The sequence below is a fragment of the Crotalus tigris genome, unplaced genomic scaffold (genome assembly GCF_016545835.1).
Source record: "Crotalus tigris isolate CLP2741 ecotype Arizona unplaced genomic scaffold, ASM1654583v1 scf7180000017764.6130737, whole genome shotgun sequence".
In the NCBI taxonomy this organism is placed as follows: domain Eukaryota; kingdom Metazoa; phylum Chordata; class Lepidosauria; order Squamata; family Viperidae; genus Crotalus; species Crotalus tigris.
In genome coordinates this window covers 2079657-2091444 of record NW_024096618.1, presented here as the reverse complement: position 1 = coordinate 2091444, position 11788 = coordinate 2079657, and the positions used below count along the sequence as shown (strand labels likewise).

The 11788-nt window shown below is 37.9% G+C and overlaps 1 protein-coding gene across 1 annotated transcript; it reads left to right on the top strand.

The window, feature by feature from the left end:
- Positions 1-593: 593 nt before the first annotated feature.
- LOC120306985 (olfactory receptor 1020-like) lies at positions 594-8617 on the top strand. Its single transcript, XM_039341104.1, has 2 exons — positions 594-611; positions 5202-8617. Exons 1-2 carry the CDS (start codon positions 594-596, stop codon positions 6129-6131), a joined length of 948 nt encoding a protein of 315 aa, XP_039197038.1. The 3' UTR covers positions 6132-8617.
- Positions 8618-11788: the final 3171 nt, after the last annotated feature.

Here is an 11788-nt window from a genome sequence, read left to right as displayed (position 1 = left end):
TTATACAACCCAGGATTGTATTGGCAAAGAGATGGTTACCTCTTAGTCTATGGAGATCTATGTGCATGTGGTCTGTGGGCTGAGCCTCATCCTCAGAGTAGACCAAAATGTCAATCAGATAGAGTTCCATGAATTTATCTATGAGGTCTGAGAATACTTGATTCAAAGATCTGGAAAATACAGCTCCTGCATTAACGAGCCTGTAGAGGACCTTTTTGTTTTTAAATTTGCCGTATTTGGTGTCAAAGGTGGTTATAAAGTTGTAAACATTGCAAAGGTCCAGTCTTGTACAAATGCATGCTTTCTGCAGTCTGTCTAAGTGGTCTGGTATTAATGGCAGTTGAAGATGGTTTCTTATTGTCACTGAATTCAAAACTTTGTAATTATGGACCATTCTCAGGGGGGGATACCCACTGTTATTAGGCCCACTGGAATCTTACTTCTTGGGTACAGAGAGGATGGTAGCCAAGGCAGGAGACTGGGAAGGTCTAATTTGCAAATGAGAGTCCAAATATTATTTCAGCGTTTCTAATTATTTAGTAGACTTTTGGTATTGTCTCTTGGAGGGGATCTTAATGTCAGGGACCAGATTTATGGCAATCACAGGTTCTGTGCCAGGGGAGAACTGAGACTTTTTCCTCTCCAAAAACATCAGCAAAGTCCATGTATTTACTTGGCAGATTGGGGATCTTTCTGTTAGGTTTCAATAGGGGAAAGTTGGGGGGGGGAGATTTCAGAAGGCCAATTGCAGCAAGAAAGGCATTGAGGGCTGTTGAAAGCAATAGACCAGTTCCTCTGCTTACTGGTGGGATCATGGCATTGTAACCAAGTGATCCTCAGCACCAGTGGAAGATAAATGTGGTCAGCCATGAAAAAGGTTAACATTTCAGAATGTTGATTTATTGTCAATTGCAAAGGCCTTGTGGTGTGACTGGCAGGGCCTGTTTTTAAAATTTGGTTACTGGCAATGGAGATTTCAGAGTGGGGATCTTAAGAGGAAGATTGAAGATCATTTTCATAACAATGATGCGAGGCAGGTATGGCAAGGTATCCAACAAATTACCAACTATAGACCCAATAACATCACTTGTTTTACAGGAATGCTTTGTTAGCAGAAGAGCTGAATCATTTATTTGCCTACTTTGAAATGAAGCCATCAGAGGCAGCTGTACCACAGCCACCTGTCCACCACAGCCCTCACCTTACCATGGAGGAACATGGGGTGAGGAGTACTTTGAGGGCTGTGGACTCAAGGAAAGCTGTTGGACCTGACAGCATTTCTGGATGGGTGTTTAAAGACTGCACAGATTAATTGGCTGGGGTCTTTACCAAGATTTTTAATCAGTTTCTATCCCAGTCCACTATTCCATCCTGTCTGAAAGCCTCTATCATTCCATTGCCAAAGAAGTCCTTATTAACAGTCTTAGTAATTACAGACCAGTGGCACTTACCCCTATTATCATGAAGTGTTTTGAAAAACTGATCTGTAAGCACATTGTGTCCTGCCTCCCATACACACTCGACAGTCATCAGTTTGCATACAGAGCAAAAAGATCTACAGAGGATACCAAAGCCATCACTCTCTATACTGCTCTGATTCATCTGGAGCAGAATGGGACCTATGTACGGATGCTCTTTGTAGATTTTAGCTCTGCATTTAATATGATTCTGCCAAGCACATTGGTGTCTAAACTTGTCAACCTCAGTCTTTCACATTCAATCTGCTTTTGGATTATGAATTTCCTGTCTGGCTACTCTCAGAGGATTAGATTAGGCAACTATATCTCTTCAGCCCTCAGGGCTTTGTGTTGAACTCCCTACTTTATACCTTCTATACCAGTGGTGGCGAAACTATGGCACGCATGCCAGAGGCAGCACTCAGAGCCCGCGCACTGTGCCCCGGAGATAGCAACTCTCCCTCTTCAATCAGCCGCCTGTTAACCTGCCAAGGTCCCACATGGCCGGATGCATCCCAGCACCCATGCACTTGCTGGCATCTGTGTGCAGGGGGCAATGGTGTCAGGCAGCAGACGCCCCAGCCCCTGACTCGCTATGCCCTGTGACAATGGCACCCTTGCCCTGCCTCCCCTTGCCTCACGAGCTTCCTGTCCACCACCCCACCTGCCAGAGACCCCCTGGATCTCCCCCAACCCTGCCCACCCCCCACAGGCATTCCTCCCCACAAGCAACATCAAGCTGGCCATGCCCACCCTGGCCATGCCCACCCAATCTGCCATGACCGCCACAGCCCTGCCCACCCAGTGAGTCACACCCACCTGGCACCCAGCAATGCATAAGTGGGTTTTGGGTTGCAGTTTGGGCACTCAGTCTCTAAAAGGTTCGCCATCACTGCTCTAAACTTATGACTGCATCTCCATTCATCCCAGCAATATTATTATTAAATTTGCGGATGATACAACAGTGGTGGGGCTTATCTCCAAAGGGGATGAGTCTACCTACTGGATGAGGTGGAGCGGTTGCTCTTGTGGTGCAGAGACAATAATCTGGTTCTCAACATTGCTAAAACCAAGGAGCTTATAGTAGATTATAAGAGGAATAGATCAGACATTCAGCCCCTGATCATTAGCACAGACTGTGTGGAGCAGGTGGGCAGCTTTAGGTTTCTGAGTGTTACCATAAAGGAGGATCTGATTTGGAGTGCTCACATTACAACATTGTTTAAGAAGGCCCAGCAGAGATTATATTTCTTGAGACTTCTCAGGAAACAACAACTGAATTGCTGGTGATCTTCTACCATTGCTCCACAGAGAGCATTCTAACCTATTGTATTTGTGTGTGCTTTGCCAACTGCACAGTAGCAGATAGGAAAGTGCTCCAGAGGGTCATTAGAACTGTACAAAACATTCTTAAAGATTCATCTCGTCCTGGACATTCTTTTTTTTTTTTGAACTATTACCATCTGGTAGATGGTACAGGATAATAAAAACAAAGACAAACAGGCTGAAAAATAAGCTGGTCATCTCTTATAGCTAGCAGAATAAAGATGGAAGCTAAAGAAGATATGAACAGATAGAAAAATAGTTAATAGGAATATTTGGGAGGAAGACAAAACCCCCATGTTTCCAGTCCATGTTTAGATAGACTATATTTAACACATGCAACACTGGACTGTCATTTCTGCATGATTTGAAAACAGATATCTTCACTGTTGCACCATTGTTTGTTTAGCTTCACTGCTCATGCTTTCAGAGTATGGTTGAGGTCCTTTAAACTATACATCACTAAATCTGCAAGTTAATGTGTCAAATAAAAGTGATCAGACTACATAATGAAGTTTATTTGTGAATTGCAATGGAAGTGAGAACTAATTATGTATCACACCTATACAGTGGAAATAGGAATTCCCAGTAAGTCCTCATGTGTATTTTGCCAAGGGTCGTATTGAGCATTTTAATGATATGTTAATTATGTCAACTGAGATTTTCATGGACCTGGTTTTTAACTAATGATAAAGTATAAAATGAGCAATTCTATCCCAATGTTTCATCTTTCATCTTTGGAAATGCAATCTTGACTTCTTATTTGGTAAGTTAATTAAGCACTTTTAATACCCAAATATACTGTTAAATGTTTAATATCTTCCTTATCCTCACCCTCATTCTCATTCTCCCAAACTCCAGAAGCTTCTTCATGATGCTTTGTGAAAATTAAATCTCTTATGCTACATGAGATGCAGAAATACAGAATGAAGTTCATGAGTTAACAGTTGGTTCCTTCCTTCTTCCAACTTACAAGTAGAGACTGTTCTGGCATATCTTATTATTTGTATATTGAGCCTAATGGTTACCGTACACTATCTCCTCAGTTTATTTTTTATTACTTTATGATATATTGACATATTTATCTTGAAATGGACAACAAATGCAAACTCCTGCTTAGCTGTAGTGATTAGAACCTTACCTGTTGATATGAAAATATCTTGTTGCTAGTGGAGTAGTATATTGCAGGACTTTGCCATTGTTCTGCCAGTTTTAAAATACAATTAATCTAAACTGCAGATTCAGATATAAATTTGGCATTCACTTAAAAGTATTTCTACTTGGAAACAAAATATTAGAAGGATCTCTGCTGCAGGAAAGGACTTTAGTGTAATTTGATCAGCTACTTTCAAATGTCCTAAAACGAATTGTAAATGTAATGATTATATCTCACAAACAGTAATTAATTTCAGATGGCAGTTTGACAAATATTGATCCATAGTAGATACCAATGATTGTTCCACTTCCTGCCAAAGTGGATTACACTTCTTGCTCAGGACTATAGGAAACAATTATGTCCAGTTTTGGTCATCATGATACAATAAAAGATGTTCAAACTCTAGAAAGAATGCAGAGGGGATAAACAAAGATGATTAGAGGACTGGAGACTAAAACATACAATGAATGGTTGCAGGAACTGGATATGTCTAGGTTAATGAGGAAAAGGAGTAGGAAATGACATGACAGCAATCTTCTGATATCTGAGGGGTTGTCACAGAGAAGAGGGGGGTCACAGAGAAGAGATGTCCAAAGCACCTAAGAGCAGGACAAGAAGTAATGGGTGGAAGATCAGTAAAGAAGCAACTAACCTAGAACTAAGGAGAAATTTCCTGACAGTGAGAACAATTAATCAGAGGCTTGCCTCAAGAAGTTGTGTGTGCTCCATCACTGGAGGTTTTCAAGAAGAGTTTAGACAGTCATTTGTCTGGAATAGTTCAGGATCTTCTGCTCGAGCAGTGGATTGGACTAGAAGACCGCCAAGTTTCTTTCCAAATCTGTTAGTCTGTATTCTGTAAATAAATTCATGCATTTCAACTGACTGAGCATTCTGTGCTTCTTTGGAGAGTACTAGAATGTAATAGAAAATATATTTGAGCAAGAAGTCTACATTCTTTCACGCAGAGAAATTCTTGCTGGAATTTGTAAGATGATGGTAAGTATGAATCCATTCTTTGCCAATTAACACTGCAGGTCTATGTAATGGTGTGCATGATCTCCAAAACAGCATTGCAATTTCAAAACAGGATATTTATCAAGAGCCCATAATATAACAGTGAGTGCTTCCCAAGTAAACTGTTCCTTTTGAATGTAGGATTTTCTTAGTCTTTTCCCTTGGGCATTCTCAAACAACCTAACAGTAAATATACAGCTATATGGTTTTCCCTCTTTTTTTATTCTATTAGAGGGAAATAAACAATGCAGACAAATCAAACCACTGTGACTGAGTTCATCCTTGTTGGATTCATGGACTACCCAGAACTTCAGATCCCTCTCTTCATCTTTTTTCTGCTCATCTATCTCATCACACTGGTGGGAAACATTGGGATAATCATTCTAACCAAAACTGATGCTAGGCTTCACACACCCATGTACTTTTTTCTTAGAAATCTCTCCACTGTAGATCTTGGTCTTTCTACCACCATTGCCCCAAAATTGTTGACAACTTTGGTGATTGAACATTCAACCATTTCCTTCACAGGATGCACCACACAGTTCTTCTTTTTTGCCAGTTTTGTCACCACTGAAGCTTGCCTTCTGGCTGTGATGGCGTATGATCGGTTCATAGCAATCTGCAATCCATTGCTGTATTTTGTTATCATGTCAAAGAAATGTTGCATCCTCTTAGTCATAGCTACCTATGTTTGTGGCTTGGTAAATTCAACAATGCACACCATAGTTATTTTTAGCTTGAATTTCTGCAACCCAAATACTATTAATCATTTTTTCTGTGATGTTCCTCCACTTCTTCCATTGTCCTGTTCAGATACCCACATTGCTCACTTTGTGAATTTAATTTTATCCACTGCATTTGGAGGGACAACCTTTCTGGCTGTTTTGATCTCCTACATTGCCATCGTTATTGCCATCCTGAAGATCAGCTCTGCCCAGGGAAGATACAAAGCCTTCTCCACCTGTGCCTCCCATCTCACCACTGTAACCATTTTCTTTGGAACCATCATCTTCATGTACATACGACCTGGCTCCAATTTCTCATTGGATAAAGACAAAATCATATCCGTCTTTTATACTGTTGTCATCTCCTCACTTAATCCACTCATCTACAGTCTGCGGAACAGGGAGGTGAAGGATGCCATTAGCAGAATGCTAAACAAGATAATATTCCTCAAATAAAAATGGTATAAATGTTACTTCCTTCATGTTAAAAAAAGAAAGCCATAGTTGCATTTCTCTATGGAAAATTCCATTGACTGCTTGATAGTATTTTGAGCAGTTGAGAAAAGAGCTGAAATTGCATATATGGCACTCAAAATATATATAAACCCAGCAGGGCTTGGATCACAATAACTCATCTGCCATCTTGCAGATTCTAATCCACAACCTCACACACACAGGTTAATATTTACAGGTGCTATCATAGACAACAATGTTAGCTATGTTCATCTATATGAAGCAATATCTTTAAACTAGCCAATCATAGTCTCATAACAACATGCAAGTTTTTGATATTTCCAGAACTGTTGATCGAAATGAATGCTACCAAAAGCAGAACAACAAACACAGTTCAAAAATTAAGCCAGGATTGTGATGATAAGGGCTGCAGCTTCAATCATTTCTATGTGAAGATTGCAGGCAAACTTATATTATGTATGTTCCTTCCCTTCTTGTCGCAAAAAGAGTGACTATATCTTTGATATAAATCTGTTATATTCCTGATATACTTTTATTATATCAGGAATATTTAATAAAATATATAATTTTAATATCATTGACTTTATATCACCAATTTCAAGAGTATAATGTTGACCTTTGTTATGTGTCTGATTATACTGCAATTATTTGAAGTTGTGTGTTTCAGCAACAGGTTAAGATATCATGAAACGGTAAACACCCTCCAAAAATGACATCATGAGTGGCTGGGAGGTTTTTTTGCCTTGCCGAAAAAAAAGTTGATTTTACCACCAAAACCAGCTCTTTGGTGGCAAAGTGTCCCTACATGGAACTGGAGCAACTAGGAATGCCCTAAATGACCTTGGACAATGGCTTACTTACCAATGAAGAAGACTCTTGATAATTGCAATTCACTGTAAGAATGACCCGAGAGCTGGATCTCCATCTCTTCCTATCAGCTGTTCGGGTTTTTAAGCTCGCATTTAAACATTTTTTTAATTTGTTTTCTTTTGTTTAACATTTTAAATGTTAAACATCTGGTTGAATGCTGAACTATCCTTACCCCCTTGCTGGATTATAAACGTGAAGTTTTTACTCTTTACTACTGCTTTCTTTTTCAGGAATAACAAAACACTTTTACTGCATGGAAGTCAATACATGAAGATTTTTTTAGGTACTGAAAGTGATCTGATTTACATTGGATTCTTATAATAAGGAATTTGTTTTACCATTTTTTATAACAACTTTGCTATTTTACCATGTTTTATTTCTGAATATTTCTTTGGACCTTTTTTTTCTTAAAGAGACAGAAACCTTCCCTTTTCCTTCTTCTATTTATTCTCTACACTGGGAAAAACTATCCCAAGCCTTCCTATGGTTAGCAGATTGAAGAACAGACTGTCCCTGTGAGGAATTATCTATGTTTTGGGGTTACATTAAAAGTGGAAACAACAAAAGCTTTCTTGGAAGCCTTTGAAGGAAGACTACTTCTTAACATAAGCTCTTTTTGAAAATTTAGATAATGTTCAATAAAGCAACAACAATCATAAATCACCCAAAGATGGATATTCAGATACAGGCAACAACAGAACTAGATTTGCAATAAAATGGATTGGAAATTAATCCATTGTTGATAGACTTGGAGGAGAAAGAACTTTCTTGGAAAATTATAAATTTGGTAGATAAGGCAGAAAGGGCTACGAATCCAAGAGATCCAGAGATAGCAGAATGGATCTGTGATGAATTGGACTCTCTTAAGAAAACTCATGGTCTATTTGAAAAACAAATGCTGTGGAGCTATCTACAACAGTGATTAATGACTTTGGGGAATGAAATGCTATTATATGGAAAGATTCTGGTAATAATTTTAAGGAGAAGTTTGATTACTAAGAATCAGTGAAGGGTATTTGATCCTAGATGGACCAGAGACAATGACTGTAGTAAATAAGCTAAAACTGAAGCCATTGCAGACTTTCTGAGAATTAAATACAATAATAGATTGTTAATAGAAAGGTTGAAGCTAGTTTTTGCAGTTGGGCTTACCTTTTAACAGCTTTCTTTTTTACAATAGATAAATGGTTGTTCAAATTGCTTTGCAAAATTGAATTGAAGAAGCTTATATATTGTAGATCTGTTTTGTAAGGAGGGATAACTACTATCTTTAAATATATTTACCAGTATTCAGCTAGAGGGGACCATATTTATTTATTTATTTGTCTTGTTTGATTTTGTTCTTCTTTGCTTTTTTAGACATTGTATTTTAACTTTTGCATATAATATTTTTTTTATTTAAATTGATATCAAAAAATTGGTATTTTAATGTCTCTCTACTCAATGATAAAAAATTTGCACAACAAATACAGCTAGAGACTTCACAATATAGACTTCCCAAAATTTGAAATGGACACCTAACATTAGAAACATCATTTAAAAGGCACAACAAAGAATGTTCTTCCTGCGCCAACTCAGAAAACTCAGACTGCCCAAGGAGTTCCTGATACAGTTCTACAGAGGAATTATTGAGTCTGTAATTTGTACTTCTGTAATTGTCTGGTTTGGTACAGCAGCCAAACAGGACAGGTAACAATTCCAATGGTTAGTTAGGACTGCAGAAAAAAAAAAAAAAACAATTCCATTGAAGACCTGTATACCGCATGAACCAGAAAGAGGGCTGAGAAAATATCTACAGACTCATCACATCCTGAACATAAACTGTTTCAACTCCTCCCCTCAAGATGCTGCTATAGGGCATTGCATGCCAAAACAACTAGACAGAAAGACAGCTTTTTCCCTCATGCCATCATTCTTCCTCACTTAATCCACTCATCTACAGTCTGTGGAACAGGGAGGTAAAGAATGCGCTTAGCAGAATGCTAAAAGAGATAATATTCCTCAAATAAAAATGGTATAAACATGATTTCCATTTTAAAAAGGCATAGTTGCATTTCCCTGAGAAAAAATACTATTGAAATCTTGACAATATTTTGGGGAGGCGAGAAAAGACTTGAAATGTCCTATAAATTATCCAAAGGGTAAATAGAAATTATGGAAAAACTGAAAGGACAATACATTTTTAAGTAGACTTAAAAGAAGGATAATTATTTTATTAATCAAAACAAATACAATTATGTCTGAATGCTTTTCCCTTGTCAATGGATGTGCAGTATAGACAGAAACATTGATGTGCAGATGAATGTGTCTTTGAATTAAAAATTTGTTGCAAAAATTGTTGTGATTAAGAACACACATCTTAAAATGTTGACTTAGAACAATGGTTCTCAACCTTTTTAATGCCGCGACCCCCAACCAGTCGTAAGTCGAGGACTACTCAACTGGTCGTAACTCAAGGACTACTCAACTGGTGCAACACTGTTTGCAGAATGGGACTTTTGGCGGGCTCAGCAGGGCAGAGACAGCCTGGATAATTCCTATTGGCTTTTGAAAGCCAATAGAATTAGACTCTATTCAAGAGAGTCTATTTTATTGGCTTTCAAAAGTCAATAGAATAAAAGGGAGTAGCACAGCTAAGGAAAAGGGGGAAAAATGGCGGACTGCATTGTTTGGCGACCCCCGTGAAATGGTCGTTTGACCCCAAATGGGGTCCCGACCCACAGATTGAGAACCACTGACTTAGAAGCTGCTTTCAAACTAAGACTTACCTAAAGGCAAGCAGAAAGAGAACATTACTGTCTCTATTTTTCATCCTTCCCCCATTTTCTTCACCTCACAATTATGCTTCTGAATCTGGCATTTCTAATTACTCAAAATATACTGTTGAATGCATATATCGCTCTTCTCCTCCTCTTCCTCCTCTTCCTCCTCCTCCTCCTCTTCCTCTTCATCATCATCACCATCATCTTCATCATCATATGTTTGCAGACAGATGTAGGGATATTCAATTGGTTTGATGTCAAAAATACTTATCGCTGTTTTTCTTAGAAGTCTCTTTTTACCAAAACTCCATGATACTTTGTGAAAATTAAATTTCTTGTACTACAAGAAATACATGATATTATGATATATTAAACCTATTTATGTTCAGATGGACAATAAATACACACCCCTCCTCAACTGTAGTCATCACAGCCGTACATGTATATCTGAAGGTATCTTCTTGTTAGTGGAATAATATATTGAAGGATATAGCCAGTGGCCTGACAGTTTTAAAATCCAAACTGCAGATTTATATATAAATTTGGCATTCACTTAAAAGTATTTCTACTTGGAAACAAACTACTAGATGCATTTGTGCTACAGGAAAGGGCTTTGGTGTAATTTGATCAACCACTTTCAAATCCCCTAAAATGAATTGTAAATGTAATGATTATATATCACAAACTGGAATTAATTTCAAATGGCAGTATGATAAATATTGATGCATAGTAGATGCCAATGATTGTTCCACAGAACACTTCTTGCCAAGGTGGATTACCCTTCTGACTGGGGACTATAGGAAACAACTGTGTCCAGTTTTGTTTCACCATGATACAGAAAAGATGTTAAGACTCTAGAAAAAGTGCTGGGAATAGCAACAAAGAAGATTAGGGGACTGAAGCCTAAAGCATACAATGAATGGTTGCAAAAACTGGATATGTCTAGACTAACAAAAAGAAGGAGTAGGAGATGATATGAACAGTTTTTGAATATTTGAGGGGCTGTCACAGAAAGAGGTTGTCAACCTGTTCTCCAAAGCATGTGAGAGCAGGACAAGAAGTAATGGGTGGAAGATCATGAATAGAATAGAATAGAATAGAATAGAATAGAATAGAATAGAATAGAATAGAATAGAATAGAATAGAATAGAATAGAATAGAATAGAATAGAGGAGTGGACCTCAAATCCATGTCCCCCCTACTTGCAATATTCACTGCCAGCTTCCTCATTGACTTTCTTGGAAAGCTGGCAGATAAGATTGCAAACAGCAATCACATAATCATACAGCATTTGGCAAGGAGAGGTTAATGTAAACTGATTGCCAAGCACTAAAATATGGTCATGGGATCGGGGGCCACATGACATTTTACAAAAGCTGGAAGTTCTATGTGTAAAGCCTGTTCCATGGCTGTCAACAATGACAACTGTTAAATGACCAATTGTAAGTTGAGAACTACATGTATGGTTAAGTACTGATAGCCAACAGTAGGTATTAATTTTCTGATTTGGACAACCTTGGCATATAAATATATATCATTTTTGTTACATGGACAGTATTAGAAACTAAATATTCTAAATCTCTGATATCTCTGGAAACAATTACATCAGTTAGAAAATTATGGAATTGGATGTCTAACAAAAATTCAATAAATATCAATATTTATTGGAACGGGATATGTTGGAAGAGCAAGTAAAAGACACAATGTTAATTTGGAGTAAAAATTTTGGTTATGGTATTGATTTAGATAACTGGCAAGAACTATGGGAAAGGAATAGGAAGCTCACATTAGCTAGTGCGTACAAAGAAAACTTATATAAGATGTTCTATAGGTGGCACCTTCCCCCTGTGAGATTAGCTAAAATGGACAGAAGGACTTCACTGAAATGTTGGAAATGCAAAGAATCGCTAGGGACCTACTACCATATGTGGTGGGAATGTTCAAAAGTACAAAAATTTTGGCATTTGATAAAACAGTGGTTAGAAGAGATATTAATGCAGAACATCA